Source organism: Rhinatrema bivittatum, chromosome 1 (genome assembly GCF_901001135.1).
Source record: "Rhinatrema bivittatum chromosome 1, aRhiBiv1.1, whole genome shotgun sequence".
Classification (NCBI taxonomy): domain Eukaryota; kingdom Metazoa; phylum Chordata; class Amphibia; order Gymnophiona; family Rhinatrematidae; genus Rhinatrema; species Rhinatrema bivittatum.
The window spans coordinates 2,060,034-2,077,311 of record NC_042615.1 but is presented as its reverse complement, the minus strand read 5'-3'; the positions used below and the strand labels follow the sequence as shown (position 1 = coordinate 2,077,311).

Genomic DNA, 17,278 nt, shown 5'->3' with positions numbered 1-17,278 from the left:
AGATCCCCTCCCATCCCCTCTCTCTGTTATATCTCCCTGCATTATATGAGATCCCCTCCCATCCCCTCTCTCTGTTATATCTCCCTGCATTATATGAGATCCCCTCCCATCCCCTCTCTCTGTTATATCTCCCTGCATTATATGACATCCCCCTCCCATCCCCTCTCTCTGTTATATCTCCCTGCATTATATGACATCCCCCCTCCCATCCCCTCTCTCTGTTATATCTCCCTGTATTATATGACATCCCCTCTCTCTGTTATATCTCCCTGCATTATGACATCCCCTGTCTCTGTTATATCTCCCTGCATTATATCTCATCCCCTCTCTCTGTTATATCTCCCTGCATTATATCACATCTCCTCTCTCTGTTATATCTCCCTGCATTATATCACACCCCCTCTCTCTGTTATATCTCCCTGCATTATATCACACCCCCTCTCTCTGTTATATCTCCCTGCATTATATCACACCCCCTCTCTCTGTTATATCTCCCTGCATTATATCTCATCCCCTCTCTCTGTTATATCTCCCTGCATTATATCACATCTCCTCTCTCTGTTATATCTCCCTACATTATATCACATCTCCTCTCTCTGTTATATCTCCCTGCATTATATCACACCCCCTCTCTCTGTTATATCTCCCTGCATTATATCACATCTCCTCTCTCTGTTATATCTCCCTGCATTATATCACACCCCCCTCTCTCTGTTATATCTCCCTGCATTATATCACACCCCCTCTCTCTCTGTTATATCTCCCTGCATTATATCACACCCCCTCTCTCTCTGTTATATCTCCCTGCATTATATCACACCCCCTCTCTCTCTGTTATATCTCCCTGCATTATATCACACCCCCTCTCTCTCTGTTATATCTCCCTGCAGTATATCACACCCCCTCTCTCTGTTATATCTCCCTGCAGTATATCACACCCCCTCTCTCTGTTATTATATCTCCCTGCAGTATATGAGCGGGTGCCAGGTACTCACTGTCCAGGGGAATCGCGTGTCCTTGTAGACGTCTGGGATATTCAGGGCTTCCATGGTGTTGGTCACGTACTGCGCATACATGTAGTTCAGTTTGTTTACATCACAGTCCCTACTGGAGAAAAAAGAAGAGAAAGGTGGGTGCCCAGGCACAAAGCTGGCTGTGTACCCCTCCCCCTCCCCCTCCATCCAAGCAGACAGCCCTGGTGCTTAGAGCTGACCACAATACTTCATGAGACCACCCTCCTCACTGCTGCTCTGTACCAATATCTACCCCATGGGAGGGGGGGTGCTGAGGGTCATCCTCCTCCCCCATCCTCTCCTCCCCCCCTCTGTGCACCCCCTCCCCCTCCATCCAAGCAGACAGCCCTGGTGCTTACAGCTGACCACAATACTTCATGAGACCACCCTCCTCACTGCTGCTCTGTACCAATATCTACCCCATGGGAGGGGGGGTGCTGAGGGTGATTCTCCTCCCCCATCCTCTCCCTCCCCCCCTCTGTGCACCCCCTCCCCCTCCATCCAAGCAGACAGCCCTGGTGCTTACAGCTGACCACAATATATTTGTTTTTATTTTATTTTTATTGAAGTTTCAATTTCAAATACACTTAAAACAAATTTGACAGAAAAAAAATTGAAATATAGTTAACATAACATCTTTTGCAAAAGCAAATTTACATAAAAAAATATTATAGGAATAGTTAGGAGAACCATTAGTTACCAAGCGGAGTCATAGGAAAAAAAGAATATCCCTGATAAACAATAAGACAGAGACATCGTGTGCACAGCAGGTAACTGTGATAACCAACCGCTTTGCAGCATTATTAGGAGGGTGAGTCTAAGTATACCCGTAGCTGGTCTGGAGCAGAAATAATATATCTATCATTTTGGTGTATTAAAATACACCCACAGGGAAATCTGAAATAATATTTGGCGCCTCTAAGAAGCACCTCACTTTTCATTGATAGAAATGCTTTTCTTTTCTCCTGTCGGGGAAACTCTTATTTGAGCAGCGTAGAAGAGCTGTGTGTGTTTCCTGAAGGACTTTCTCAATATATTCTCTCTGTCATTAGCCCACATAAAAGCCACAAGCAAGGTGGCTCTCAATTCAAGTTTGGCTTCATACGACTTTTCCAAAACATCTGAAAGATTGTCAAAGGCAATGTTATCTTGCTGTAGATTAATTTCTTTTCCAGGCAGGTAAGTATATCTTCAGGAGCTCTGGTATATTAGTTTGTGAAAAGTCCAAAATATTGACCAGGTAACTCTTCAAAAGATCTTTAGGATTCGCCCACCTCGTCTTTGGGGAAATTCAGAAATGTAAGGTTGTTTCTCCTCATCTCGTTTTCTAACTCGTCCGTCGTCTTCGTCATGATGCCTTCAGATTTTATAAATGATTTACTTGTACGTCCTTTATTTCAGTTTCCATTTTGTTTAAGGATTTTGCAACAACTTGGAACTTTATTTTCCAGGACTGGAGTTCCCTCCATGTCACCTTTAACGGCCGTGCTGGTTACATCCCTAGTCGCGGTGCTTGATTTGTGTCAGAACTTTCCAGATTTCTGTGAGAGTTGTTTTCATGGAGGGTAACAGCACCTGAGACTCAGGCCCCTTACCTCCCCCCGCTGCACGAGGCCCCATCCGGGGCCCATTGCTGTCCCCGGAGCCCCGATTCAACGGGCTCTCCGAGGTCGAGGGGGTTTCCCCCCCCTCTCTTCTCTGGGAGGCGTCAAGCCTGGAAGATGGTAGGGGCTGCGGCGCCGGCTCCCGCTGCTCCGTAACCTCTTCGTTCAGAGGCTCGTAGGGCGGGGGACGGGGTTGCTGGCGCTCCGGGGCTGAGTGACACCTCCTCGGCCGGGGCGTCGGACGGCCTCGCTCTCCGGCGTCTGCTGTGCTGCAGGAAATGCCTCCACAATTCGAGGTGGTCGCCAGGAGGGATCGGGTGTTGGAGGTGAGTCCCTCTCGAATCTTAGCTTTCCTTTCCGAATGCGGCATTAGGAAATGTAAGAAAAGAAATTCAACGAGGAAAGCGACCGAAAAAAAGAAAACCTCTGAGCTAGGGAGTTCCCGTGCTGACGGTGCGGCAGCCATCTTGGTTCTCCCCCCCTGACCACAATACCTAATGGGCATCCCCCCTCCTCACTGCTGCTCTGTACCAATATCTACCCCATGGGAGGGGGGGTGCTGAGGGTAATACTCCTCCTCCACCCCCTCTGTGCACCCCTCCCCCTCCATCCAAGCACACAGCCCTTTTGCTACAGACGTGAGCACAATACTTCATGGGCGTCCACCCTCCTCACTGCTGCTCTGTGCAGATATTTACCCCACGGGGGGGGTGGGGGTGTGATGAGGGTGCATAAGCCTGTTCAGTTTTGGGGAATTACATCTCTCTGCTTGGTGCATGGGAAATACGGCGATAACTTCACAGATATCGCTGTTAGGGACCCAGATGTCGGCGCAGTGCAGAAGTTCCTAATTGCACAAGACTTGCATACCCAGGCTCTTTGTTTTGGACACGGCACGTGCCAGGGTGCCTCGTCCCAGGGTACGGGCGTTTAGCACTGCTCTGCCATCTCCAGACCCCGCCAGGGACCAGGAGACCCCAAGAAACATTGCCCACACTTCTGCAAGTGAGTAAGCGCGAGTCCTCATTCTGAGCCAGGCGGGACCTGCACCTGGAGCAGGGAGCAGCGGGCAGGGCGGGAGAGCTGGGAGGCTGCGCCAGGGCAGACGTAAGGGAGAAAGTCTGCGCACTCTGCTCAGGAGGTCCTCGCGGGAGAGCCCCCTCTGTCACAAGAACGCGCTCTGCGTGGGCTCGGTTCCTCCTGCGCTGTAGTCACAGCTCAGGTCCCCAGCATGCTCGGCATAGCTTCCGGTTACAGCTCCTCTCTTCACGGACCTTTGTGTACCCGTGAAGAAGACACTCAGACGCCGCAGCTCGCTCCGTCTCCGGTGAGGCTCGGGCGTCACAGCTCTGCGCTGATCTGTGTGTCTCTGAAAGTTTATCTCACTGGCACATCTTCCACTTCAATGTTTACGGCTCAGACACAAACTCTCCTTATTTTCAAAGGTTTAATTTCCTGAAACTCTCTCTGGAAAAAAATCCCACCCCCCCCTCCAAAAAAAAAATTTGTGCAGCTCAAAGCTTCTCAGCAAATGTAGCTCTGAGGCAGTAACTTAGAAAATAGGACAGAAATGTCCCAAAGCTAAGTCACACGTTTGTAAAATACATCCCTGCCTTCTGCTGCAAGATGTCGCTGTTGTACAGCTCCAAACCTTACAACAAGCAGGAGTCAGAGCCTGCACAGCCTGGGCCCTGGGGAGAGGATCAGTCCAGCACTGTCCTATATCCAGCCCTGGCCTCACTGCCTGCCTTGCTGGGTCCGTCCATCTCCTTGTCTCCTAAGCCTGGATCCGACCCTCGCCCGGACTTTGACCATTCCTGTTTGCTGCCTCTCTTTGACCTTTGCCCGGATACTGACCCTTCCTGTTCACTGCCTGTCTTTGACCTTTGCCTGGATGCTGACCCTTCCTGTTCACTGCCTGTCTGACCTTTGCCTGGATACTGACCGTTCCTGTTCGCTGCCTGTCTTTGGCCTTTGCTTGGATACTGACCATTCCTGTTCACTGCCTGTCTTTGACCTTTGCCTGGATACTGACCATTCCTGTCTGCTGCCTGTCTTTGACCTTTGCCTGGATACTGACCATTCCTGTCTGCTGCCTGTCTTTGACCTTTGCCTGGATGCTGACCATTCCTGTTTGCTGCCTGTCTTTGACCTTTGCCTGGATACAGACCATTCCTGTTTGCTGCCTGCCTTTGACCTTTGCCTGGATGCTGACCATTCCTGTTTCCTGCCTGTCTTTGACCTTTGCCTGGATACTGACCATTCCTGTTCACTGCCTGTCTTTGACCTTTGCCTGGATACTGACCATTCCTGTCTGCTGCCTGTCTTTGACCTTTGCCTGGATGCTGACCATTCCTGTTTGCTGCCTGTCTTTGACCTTTGCCTGGATGCTGACCATTCCTGTCTGCTGCCTGTCTTTGACCTTTGCCTGGATGCTGACCATTCCTGTTTCCTGCCTGTCTTTGACCTTTGCCTGGATGCTGACCATTCCTGTTTCCTGCCTGTCTTTGACCTTTGCCTGGATGCTGACCATTCCTGTTTGCTGCCTGTCTTTGACCTTTGCCTGGATGCTGACCATTCCTGTTTGCTGCCTGTCTTTGACCTTTGCCTGGATGCTGACCATTCCTGTTTCCTGCCTGTCTTTGACCTTTGCCTGGATGCTGACCATTCCTGTTTCCTGCCTGTCTTTGACCTTTGCCCGGATGCTGACCCTTCCTGTTTGCTGCCTGCCTCTGTCCCTAGTCTGGCCTTGGACCTGCTCTTATGCCACTTCCATAGAGACTCTCGCCTAAGACCTGCCAGTCCCCAGAACCCAGGGGCTCAACCCAAGGGGAAGCGGGTGGTAAAGTGAAACTCCTGTCCCATCTCTTCCCTGCGCAGCTCCGCCAGCTGTCGGTGAGGGCCCATGGGACCTCCCCACAGGAACAAGTCCATGAATCTTACAGTAGGAGAGGAACAGGGCATGGGTGATACTGCCCCTGTGCAGGGGGAATACGGGTAACACTGTCTGCGTGCAGGGGGGAGAGGACAGGGGCAGAAATAACAGTGAGCAAGGAAAGGGGCAGGGCTGACAAAGCCCCTGGACTACCTCCTCTATTCCTGGAGGGACAGGTGCCCCCATGTGTGCACACAGATCCCTGCCAAGGGTCCACCGCAGAAACGAGGCGTAGGCTGCACCACGTATTACCACGTGACCTCTGCTGACCCAAAAGAAGACTGCAAAGAGCAGAAATTGACTGGCACAGGTTCATGGGGAGTGCCTAAGCGCGCCCAGAGACTCGCAGCCGATTGGCTTTTCCCCCCCATCAGGCAGTGCCTGCAGGATGCTCGCAGCCGATTGGCTTTTCCCCCCCATCAGGCAGTGCCTGCAGGATGCTCGCAGCCGATTGGCTTTTCCCCCCCATCAGGCAGTGCCTGCAGGATGCTCGCAGCCGATTGGCTTTTCCCCCCCATCAGGCAGTGCCTGCAGGATGCTCGCAGCCGATTGGCTTTTCCCCCCCATCAGGCAGTGCCTGCAGGATGCTCGCAGCCGATTGGCTTTTCCCCCCCATCAGGCAGTGCCTGCAGGATGCTCGCAGCCGATTGGCTTTTCCCCCCCATCAGGCAGTGCCTGCAGGATGCTCGCAGCCGATTGGCTTTCCCCCCCATCAGGCAGTGCCTGCAGGATGCTCGCAGCTGATTGGCTTTTCCCCATCAGGCAGTGCCTGACAGATGCTGAGGATTGCAGGAATTGCAGCGCCCGTCTCTGTGCAATCAGAACAGCCTTTCAATTCCCTCTCCTGCTTCACTCGGCAGATCTGAACCGGATCCTCTGAGGGTTCTGATACCTTTCCATGGAGCAGGTACAGGTCCTGTCCTCGGATGTGACTGCGAGGCTAAAGGAAGTGTATGCAACATGGCATAACCCGGGAGAAGCACAGAACCACCCACTCCTGCTTCTGGGCTCTCTGAGATGTTCCTCCACAATCCCTCCCCTCCAATGTGCACTTAAAACTGAGTGCAATTTTCAAAGCCACTTCTGTGCATAAAGCAGTATTTAATGCAAGGAAATGGGAATCTTGGAAAACTGCATGTTAACCTTTGCATGTAGAGCCAGTACATTTGTAGGTTTACACACAGAGAGCAGAGACCTTCCTGGGGCGGAGTCTGGGCGGGGCTAGCACTTTTGTGTCTGGGCGCACACACGATTTTGCTGTAAGAAATCTCCACAGTTACAGGCCTGTGCATATAATTTTTTTCTGACTCACTTTTCAAAGGGAAACATTTTCCCCTTCAAAACTGACAAAGTCTGTGCATACAAGGCACCAGCAAACTTTATACTTCTTTGTACTGTTTTAAAGGTCCCTCCTGCATGGACAAGTCTGCCGGAAGTCAGGAGGAGATGATGTAAAACGTTTCCAGATCCAGGCAACTGGCACTTGGAAGGTTTCTGCAATTTTTTTCCTACCAATAAGCAGGGCTGAATAAGCCATAACTTGTGGGTGACATCACCTGGCAGCACCAAACGGACTTCTTTCTCATAGCCAGTAGAGCTTTCACTCTACTGAGCACGTGCAGGGAACTCCCACTCAGGCATTGCCTCGTGAGCCCCCTCACTCTGTTTTCCTCCGAGCGCTAGTGCAGATGTGTACCACTTCTCTCTCTCTCTTTTTAATCTTTTAAGTTTCCTCACTGCTTCAGCAGCCCCAAAACAGCACTTTTCAGGACTACCTTTAAAAAAAAAATAATTTTTTTTGTTAGAATGTCTTCCAAAAAATAAAAAGCCACAGTAGGTGGGTTTAAAGACTGTGCGTGTGGTAGGACATTTTTTTTATTATGGATGGACATGAGCTCTGCTACCACAGCCTGGGTTCAGCCTATGACCAAGTGAATTGTTACATTGGTGGACAGATGTCCCTGTGAATGCAACGGTCCAGAGCCTGGAAAATGGAGGAACTGCATAAGTCTTGTAGAAGCCGCCGTAAGTCCTCTTCCCAAAGCACAGCCTCATCTGCCTCACTGGGAATAGAGTTGCACACCAGCTCCTCTAAAATAGTGGCACTCTGCCACGCACTGAAGAAAAGGAGGTGCCACACCATGGAACCATTGGAGCACTGGCACATAGACGCACAGAGGCTCAAGTGCATCAGTGCTGTTGACGCACAGAGCAACACTAGCGCTATCGATGCTCTTGACACCATTGACACAGACGACTTCATTGGCGCCATCCAAGCATAAGTCAAGAGCACAATCAATGCAAAAGTCACCAGCTCCATCGACACATAAGTCTTCGATGCATTAAGGCTTGGAATATTGATCATCAACAACTCTGCTCACGAAACCATTGGAAGCATTGGTGCATTGTTCTGCAAATCTTTCTATGTGACTCCATGTTGGTCAGGACAGGGTCTTCACTGGAGCAGAAGGGGATGTGATCTCCCTTCCATCACCAATTCCCAGAGCACTCTCACCAACGAAATTGCTGTCACAAGGTCTGCATCTAGAAACAGCAGATCCTGTTTGCTCTCTGGTGCCTCTTTCCAATTGGCCTCCAGTACAAATTCTACAAAGCCCAGAAGATGGACAACATTTCATTCTAGTATTAGAAGAAGATGTTCTACCATCTACACCAGATCAAAGAGCACATCAGCCAGCAAAGTTAGTGGCTAAGGATACTAAAGTCCATTGTAAAAAGGGGAACACACACATACCATTCAAAACACGAACAAGGTTATTTATTATTTGTTAAATATTATTGATATTTCACTGTTCCTTGTAATAATGTTCATTGGTTGATTGTTATTGTTCAATGTTCTATGTAAAAAACCCCGGTCTAACCTCCCAGACCAGGGCAACCTTTTTGTTACTTGTAAACCGGATTGATTTGTATTGCATACAGGAATTCCGGTATATAAAAATTAAAAATAATAATAAGGAAGATATCATTCAACCTAGGGCCCCTCCCTGAGCTGGGCTAGTAAATAAAGTTAGCCAAGCTCCCCCAAAATAACATAGAAACACAAGTTATATAAACAGTCTGTATTGCTCCAGAAAATTTATTTTGCTACTCCCCCCAGTCCCAAAATATCTCCTGTTCTTCAGAACACAAAAGTAATGCTCAGGCTTTATAGCCCTGCTAGGGGACTGCACAACTCTCCCCAACTCCCCTACGTCGTGCTGCAGTCAGCGGTCTTCCCAAACCAAAATCTAGTAAGAGCCCCCTCTGGAAAACAAGCAAAAACAAGGAACATTTCTCTCAATGTTTTAAATCTTCCCTTCCCCCAGCCATGTCACTCACTCCCTTTCCATGGCTGACTGCGAGGACGCCTCTGTCAACGAATCCACCTCCATGAGACTTCCCTCGTCCTCTGAAGAGCAGGCCTTCTTATGCCAGCTCCACCATTCAGGTCCACCCTCCTCTTCAATTACCATCGGTTCAGGTGAATCTGATTCACTATTATGGCGCACAGCTGGCTGCTCTGTTTCCTCCCCCACCCATGGGTCAAGCTGTGCCTCTAAGAGCTTGGGAGTTGTAGTCCTTCTAGCCCTCTCTAGCACCTCTCAAGCCAAATCAATGTCCTCTCACAAATATTTAATCTTCAGCCCTCTCCATTCCCGTTTCTCATTTGTTCCCTCTTTTTCATTTACTGTTGCCTCTTCTTATGTAAATCAAGGGAAATATAATTCTTACATTTAGGCTGGGATATGTTTCACTGAGAATAACCAAATGTATTTACTTATTACTGTATTTATTAATTGCCTCTCCCAAGAGACAACAAGGCATTGTATCGTATTTATCAGACAGAACATCATCAATTAGCTAAAAAGCTCTACATCATTCAAAGGCCTCAATAAAAGACCAGGATTTACACATTTTCCAAAGGGTGCAATAACTTGTAATTGACGTAAAGACTTGATGCAACCAGTTCCAAGCTCTTTTCCCGGTTGTTGGCAACCTAATACCATCCAGTGGCGCAGCCATGGGTGGGCAGCTGCCCACCCAATTTGGACCCAGGCCCACCCAACTGGCACCAGAACTGCAAGGCCATTGCGGGATCCCATCCCCGCGACAGCGAAGAGGAGGACCCAGGCCTGGCGCGCCATTCCGTGCATTTGCACGGCACACATGGGGAAGTGGTTCTGCGGCTGTATGGCCCACCGATCTTCCTGTTTGGAGGGGGGAGCAGATGCGCCGCGCACAGCTTCCGCTTCCTCCCCCTCGCCCCCCTCCCAAACAGGAAGATCGGTCGGCTGTACAGCCTGAAGATAGCAGGAGGCCCTTTGTAGCAGGTGAGGCCAACTGATCTTCCTGCTCTGGGGGGAGGAAGCAGAAGCTGTGCGTGGTCTTGAATGTTTATGTGTGGATGAGAAGGGAAGCCTTGGTGTGTGTGGGTGAAAATCGGAGCCTGGGTGTGTATGGGAGTGAGAATGGAATCTTGCATGTGTGTGGGTGAGAAGAGAAGCCTGGGTTTGTGTGTGGGTGAGATTGGGAGCTTGAATGTGTGTATATATGAGTGAGAATGGGAGCCTGGGTTTCTGTGTGTGGGTGAGATGGAAGCTTGAATATGTGGGTAAGAATGCGCGCTTGAATGTGTGTATGTGTGGGTGAGAATGGGACCTTAAATGTGTGTATGTATGGGTGAGAATGGGAGCTTGAATATGTGTATGTGTGGGTGAGAATGGGACCTTAAATGTGTGTATGTATGGGTGAGAATGGGAGCTTGAATATGTGTATGTGTGGGTGAGAATAGGATCCTGAATGTGTGTATGTGTGGGTGAGAATAGGATCCTGAATGTGTGTATGTGTGGGTGAGAATGGAATCCTGGGTTTGTTGGTGAGAATGGGAGTCTGGGTTTGTGTGTGTGTGTGTGTGAGAATGGGTGCCTGAATGTGTGTATGTGTGGGTGAGAATGGGTGCCTGGATGTGCGTCTGTGTGTGCATAAGAATATAAGCCTGGGGAGGGGTGAGAAAGTGAGAGCTTGTATGTGTGTCTGCAGAGAATGTGAGCTTGGGGGTGAGGGGAGAGCATATGAGAGTGAGAGCGTAAGTGTGTGAGGGGGAGTGTGAGAGAAAGCGTGTATGTGTGTGTGTGTGGAAGGGAAGAAGACAGTAGTAGAAGAAAGACACTGAAAAGGAATTAGGAAATGAGCGACAAGGGAAAAAAATGGGAAAAAGAGACCAGGACCAACTGATTAGAAAAATACAAAGGTCAGACAACAAAGGTAAAAAAAAAAAAAAATATATATATATATATATATATATATTGAGATGTTAGCAATTTAAATGTGTCATCTTTAGGAATGTGCATTTCTTATATTTTTGTATTTTGCTCTTTCTTAAGTATTCCACTGTTCAGACATTTTAGTTTCTCAGGCTTTGTATTTTGGCTTTATCTGCATGTTTCTGTTTCTAATTTATAGTCTCTTATTTCTATATTAGGTAAGGGTCGGTCTCAGTTTTGCCTGTGTGTGACAGAAATGCAGTATTTCTGCTAGCGTGTAGTTTCTCTGTAGTAGTAGTCCAGCTTGTTCTGTTATTCCCGTAGGTGATGTATTAATGTTCTAGGGCCTGGGGTAGTATTTGCATTGCTGCTTTTTCATAAGGTTGCTGTTATTTGAATCCTGAGAGTCAGTGCTGTGACTGTATGGCAAGGTTCCAGATGCCTCTTTCTTTGCAAGAGTTTGTGTTACTTCACAAAATAGCAGTGGAGGGTTATTTTTTGCTGAGGTGAAACCAGAATTTGAATATTTTTTTTCATGTTATGTGAATTGCCCTAGCTCTGTGCTGCACCTGTTCTGATGATTAATTATATTTTTATTGTATTTATGAAGATTTCTGGCTTTCCTCAAAGATGGTTCATGAAAGAATACATTCATTTTTGTTTTATTACATGATTGGATCTGATTGTTTTCTATACTTGTGCATTTATAAACTGCAATAAATATAAAATAAATTCTGATTAATAAGGAATTTGTAATGCTGGTAAGTGCTTGAAATATCTGAAGTAAATTATTTTAAAGTTTCATGCATGATGCATAATGTCTGTTGCAAATTACTTAGAAAGCCATTCTAGGGTGCAGTATATGGCATTATTTATCAGTAAAAAAAAACAACTAGTAGGTCTCAGACCTGCATGCCCACAGCTCACCCATGTTAACCTTGTGCCCACCCAAAAAATCAATTCTGGCTACGCCACTGATACCATCTGCAGATTTCAGAGAAGACCCACACAAGGACGGCAGAGCCCGTGCTGGTTAATAAGTACCTGCAGTACGTGTTTCTGGAGAATTTGATGGGTGACACACGTTTTACATTCTATTCTTGGGCAATCAGAACTAGTGCTGGCTGTATAGGCTCACAGAGGCGGATGTAATTAGTGCCGTGGGTTTATTCTGCTAACCTGAGTCATGTAAGTAAAACAGGTTTTACATCCGAAAAAACTTGTCCTAAAAATCCACGGTAAACTTAGCATGGGCACATGCAAATGCCATGTGTAAGTGAAACTATTAGCTAAGACAGGGCAATGCAGAGAGCCACATTAGCAAGGAGACATTTTAGTATCTGGTTTTTTTAACGCCTAGGCCAGGGCAGGTGTAAAAGTGAAAAAGCTCATTTCTGGTGGCCATTTTACTCCATTGCTGGCCATTGCTTGGATGTGTGGGGTTGCTTCTCTGTTGCAGACATGGATTGTGTACACTTTATTTTGATGGTTTGATATGTTTTGCAGGTCAGCCAAAGAATAATAGCGGCAGAAACCTTACAATGAGGACGAGAGAGAGGAGCAGACTGAAGGGAGGGTCTGAGAGGAGCAGGACTTGGCTCAGCCGTTCGCAGAAGGGCGCGCAGACAGATGATATTCCGCCTGAGGAGACAGATGTGGTGCGGAAGTATAGACTGAGCTCTAGTGCAGTTCTCTCTCTCTCTAGGAAGAGATCGGAGACGATACCGATCCTCTAACAGATCAGGGATGTGCCATTCCAGGCCTGGTAAAGCTTCTCTGTGCTTTGCATTTTCTCGCCACAGGTTCCTTCCAGAATACAGCGGCTGCGCTGGCTGGCACAAACGCTTTCAAAGCATTTCATCCCAGGTACTGCGGGCCATGATGAAACGGGTCAGGCAGCACATCAGATATCCACAGCGGCTTACGGAGTGGCAGGAGATGAAATGCACGCCAAATATAATAGGAGCTATGGATGGCACCCACGTCACTCCTGGAGCAGGAAGCACTTCCACTCCCTGAATGTACAAGCTGTATGCAATCAGCACATGAAGTTCAGCAGTGCCATCTTCAAGTTTGCTGGCAGCTGCCATGACTCCTCCATCGTCGCACAGTCGGCATTGGTCCAAAATTTCATTGAAGGGAAATATGGTGAAGGATGGTAGCTCAATAAGTTTGAAATACAAGTCAAAACAGAGTGCGTGCTAAAAAAGTGAAATGTTAAGCTCTCTCTGAGGTGGGTACTCAAAGCAGATTAGTGTGCGTGGCATCAGAAATGCCTGCTATTCCGCTATAGGATCAAGCTTGGTGGGAGGTGGGTATGTAAGCTCTCTAGGGTAGGTACCAAAGGCAGGATAATGCGCATTTGTGGTATATGGTACCAAAGCATATTCTAATCCACTGCAAATGTAAGCTCTCTAGGGCAGGTACCAAAAGCTGGAAATTTGCTGAACAGTAGTACATACTGCTAAACAATAGCATTTGCTTTCCCTTTTTTTTTTTTTTTTTTTTTAACAGGAGTTGCTGGTTACGGCTGCAAAGCATGGATGCTCATGCCTCTGTCTGCACCATGTACAGCAGCGGAAATCCAGTACAATGAGGCACATGCAAGAACCAAAGCGGTCACTGAATGCACATTTGGTGTTTTGAAAAGCAGGTTCCTCTGCCTCGACCGCTCTGGAGGTGCACTGAAGCATTCACTGGAGAAAGCGGTGCATATTGCTGCAGTTGCTGCCTGCTGCACAACATTGCCTTCCAGCATGGCAGTCATCAAGATGTGAATCTGGATCTGGGGCCGGAGCCCAAAATGTTTACCCCTGCTGCAGATGGAAATAGCAAGGTCATTGCGGACTACTTCGGAGATACAGGTACTCATGGTGGGGGTCGGATGGTTTGACCAGGTGATGTGTGGAGTGCGATTCTAACTTCAACATTTTTCTCTTCTCAGATCAGCGCAACCACTGGGAAGATGAACGCCAGTGGAAGAACACACTGTTTTTAATATGTTCAAATTTTAAATGTGCCTGTTTTTTTTTAATATTGCAACGTGCCTGCAAATTTCTGGACCAAGGATGCAGGCCTGGACCAACCGTGACAGACCCCGAATCCTTGGTTCACAGACTTCCACACCACTATGGACCATGGATGCTGGGCCTGTGTTTCACAGATGTCACAGACCCAGCATTCATACTGATGATGTACAAGAACAATGAAGAACAGAGCTGTCATTAAAAAATTATTATTATTATTATTAAACTGCAAAAAGATATAATTGTGATGGAGAAGGTACAGAGAAGGGCAACCAAAATGATAAAGGGGATGGAACAGCTCCCCTATGAGGAAAGGCTGAAGAGGTTAGGGCTGTTCAGCTTGGAGAAGAGACGGCTGAGGGGGGATATGATAGAGGTGTTTAAAATCATGAGAGGTCTAGAACGAGTAGATGTGAATCGGTTATTTACTCTTTCGGATAGTAGAAAGACTAGGGGGCACTCCATGAAGTTAGCAAGTAGCACATTTTAAAACTAATCGGAGAAAATTCTTTTTCACTCAACGCACAATTAAACTCTGGAATTTGTTGCCAGAGGATGTGGTTAGTGCAGTTAGTGTAGCTGGGTTCAAAAAAGGATTGGATAAGTTCTTGGAGAAGTTCATTAACTGCTATTAATCAAGTTTACATACGGGCCGATACAGTAAGGATGCGTAAGAAACAGTGCGGCAGTGCCAGGCGCACCCTCGTTTGCCGCGCGCATATTTTGGTTCACATGCCGCTCGATTCAGTATTCAAATTAGACGCAAATCCAAGTGGTGTCCAAAGCGCGTCAATGAAGCGGTATACGGCGCCTGTACAGTATCCAGGGTGCGCTGGTACCTGTCATTCCACCAGGTAAGTGGATGGTTCTTTCCTACAGACCCCGCTGCATTGAGCGCCCGGCCAGACGTCCAAGCCGCGACCTTGCCAAGCATTTCGAGCATTTCTCAATCGAGCATTTCTCATTCTGCTTCTCAACCGAATGAAAAATATCGCCAGAGCCAGTATATGCACGTTGTCCATGGCCGCTGTCCGGTACGAAGCTGACTGAACACCACACTAACGCCAGGGACAGGGTAGGCGGTAAATATTCAGATTAAAGACGCGGTAAATGAGCTGGTTAACAGGGCGATAATTTGGGCGCACGTTACTGTATCGAAGGGAATAGCTAATCCGATCATTAAGAACATAAGAAAATGCCATACTGGGTCAGACCAAGGGTCCATCAAGCCCAGCATCCTGTTTCCAACAGTGGCCAATCCAGGCCATAAGAACCTGGCAAGTACCCAAACACTAAGTCTATTCCATGTAACCATTGCTAATGGCAGTGGCTATTCTCTAAGGGGCGGATTTTTAAAAAGAGTGCGAATGCGTACCCTTGTTCGCGCAGCAGGCGCCAACAAAAGTACGCTGGATTTTATAAGATACGCGCATAGCAGCGCGTATCTTATAAAATCTAGGATCGGCGCGCGCAAGGCTGCCGATTTTGGGCAGCCTTGCGCGCGCCGAGCCCTGCAGCCTGCCTCCGTTCCCTCCGAGGCCGCTCCGAAATCGGAGTGGCCTCGGAGGGAACTTTCTTTCGCCCTCCCCTCACCTTCCCCTCCCTTCCCCTACCTAACCCACCCCCCCCGGCGGCGGGCGGAAAGGGATACGCGTCCTTTTCGGCAAGCGGTAAGGACGCGTAAAAGACGATACTGAATCGCGGGTTCGCCTTACGCGTCCAAAACTTGAGTCCAAAGCGGGTTAAAAACCGGGTAACCACGGCCGCGCTTTACTGTATCGGCCCGTTAGGGAATAGCCACTGCTATTAATTGCATCAGTAGCATGGGATCTTCTTAGTGTTTGGGTACTTGCCAGGTTCTTATGGCCTGGATTGGCCTCTGTTGGAAACAGGATGCTGGGCTTGATGGACCCTTGGACTGTCCCAGCATGGCAATTTCTTATGTTCTTATGTTCAAGATTTGGTTTATGCCTGGCTGAATCCTGTTCCTGCTGGTGAGGCAACCCCCGTAAGCGCAGGGCAGCAGGGAGAAGACCTGGTTATTCCTTTCCAGCCAGTGAGAGGACTGCAGTGATTCCTCACCCAGTGGTGAAGTTTTGGATTTTGTGCAAAGTTCAGTCAGGAGGTTTTTGTACTCCTCCTCCTCACTGGCTGGGTTCATGCTTGCGTGAAGGACACTGCCAGTTTTACCAAGCAGGCCACCAGCTTGCCCAGTCTTATCTCGAGGTCATCCAGACCCCTCTGCTTCTTCAGCCTGCACTCCCCCCAGTTGACCCGGACCCTTCAACCTGTCACGTTAGGCCTAAACAGCGATTTTCTGCAGACTTACACGTCATCAGGAGCAGCCATGCAGCTAACAAGCTGCCGCGTGCTGTGGCCTCCAACGTAACTGCTGTCCCCGTCCCAGAACCCCCATGCCCTGCCTTTTCCCGCCCCCTTTGTGTAACTCGCGCACGCGCATATACGTGCACAATTAGCGGCTTTTAAAATCCGCTCACTCTTGCAAAGACCATATATTCGCATTTATTGACCTTTTAGCACGAACAACGCTTTTAAAATTTGGCCGAAAGGGTCTTTTGCACATGACCTGTGTATAATTCTAAGATGTGGTTTTTATAATGATAACTCCCAGATTGTTGTAGTGAACAGAGTCACAAGTCGTGTGAATAAAATAAAGATGATTCATTTAGGAGCATGAATAGAAATGACATCTGCATCCCAGTGACTAAAGAAATGAGGCCTTCCTTATTCCATCCGCTTGCCCCACTTCCTACGTGATCCGTGCTGTGTGTTGTCCTTGTGAATAATTTTATATAGAGAAGACCTTCTGAGTGAGATGCACTAGGAGGGCAGAGCAGAGGAGCTGTGAGACCGAGTGAGATGCACTAGGAGGGCAGAGCAGGGGAGCTGTGAGACCGAGTGAGATGCACGAGGATGGCAGAGAAGGGGCGCTGTGAGACCGAGTGAGATGCACTAGGAGGGCAGAGCAGAGGAGCCGTGAGACCGAGTGAGATGCACTAGGATGGCAGAGCAGAGGAGCCGTGAGACCGAGTGAGATGCACTAGGATGGCAGAGCAGAGGAGCCGTGAGACCGAGTGAGATGCACTAGGACGGCAGAGCAGGGGAGCCGTGAGACCGAGTGAGATGCACTAGGACGGCAGAGCAGGGGAGCCGTGAGACCGAGTGAGATGCACTAGGACGGCAGAGCAGGGGAGCCGTGAGACCGAGTGAGATGCACTAGGACGGCAGAGCAGGGGAGCCGTGAGACCGAGTGAGATGCACTAGGACGGCAGAGCAGGGGAGCCGTGAGACCGAGTGAGATGCACTAGGACGGCAGAGCAGAGGAGCCGTGAGACCGAGTGAGATGCACTAGGACGGCAGAGCAGGGGAGCCGTGAGACCGAGTGAGATGCACTAGGACGGCAGAGCAGGGG

The 17,278-nt window shown here is 48.6% G+C and overlaps 1 protein-coding gene across 1 annotated transcript in view; it reads right to left on the bottom strand.

Annotated features, from left to right (window-relative positions):
• Positions 1-17,278, bottom strand: part of PDE5A (phosphodiesterase 5A) — a gene marked incomplete in the record, with an annotated part of 312,739 nt that overhangs the window by 136,988 nt on the left and 158,473 nt on the right. Inside the window, 1 exon segment of the mRNA XM_029586150.1 lies at positions 996-1,104. Coding sequence (XP_029442010.1) covers positions 996-1,104 — 109 coding nt within the window.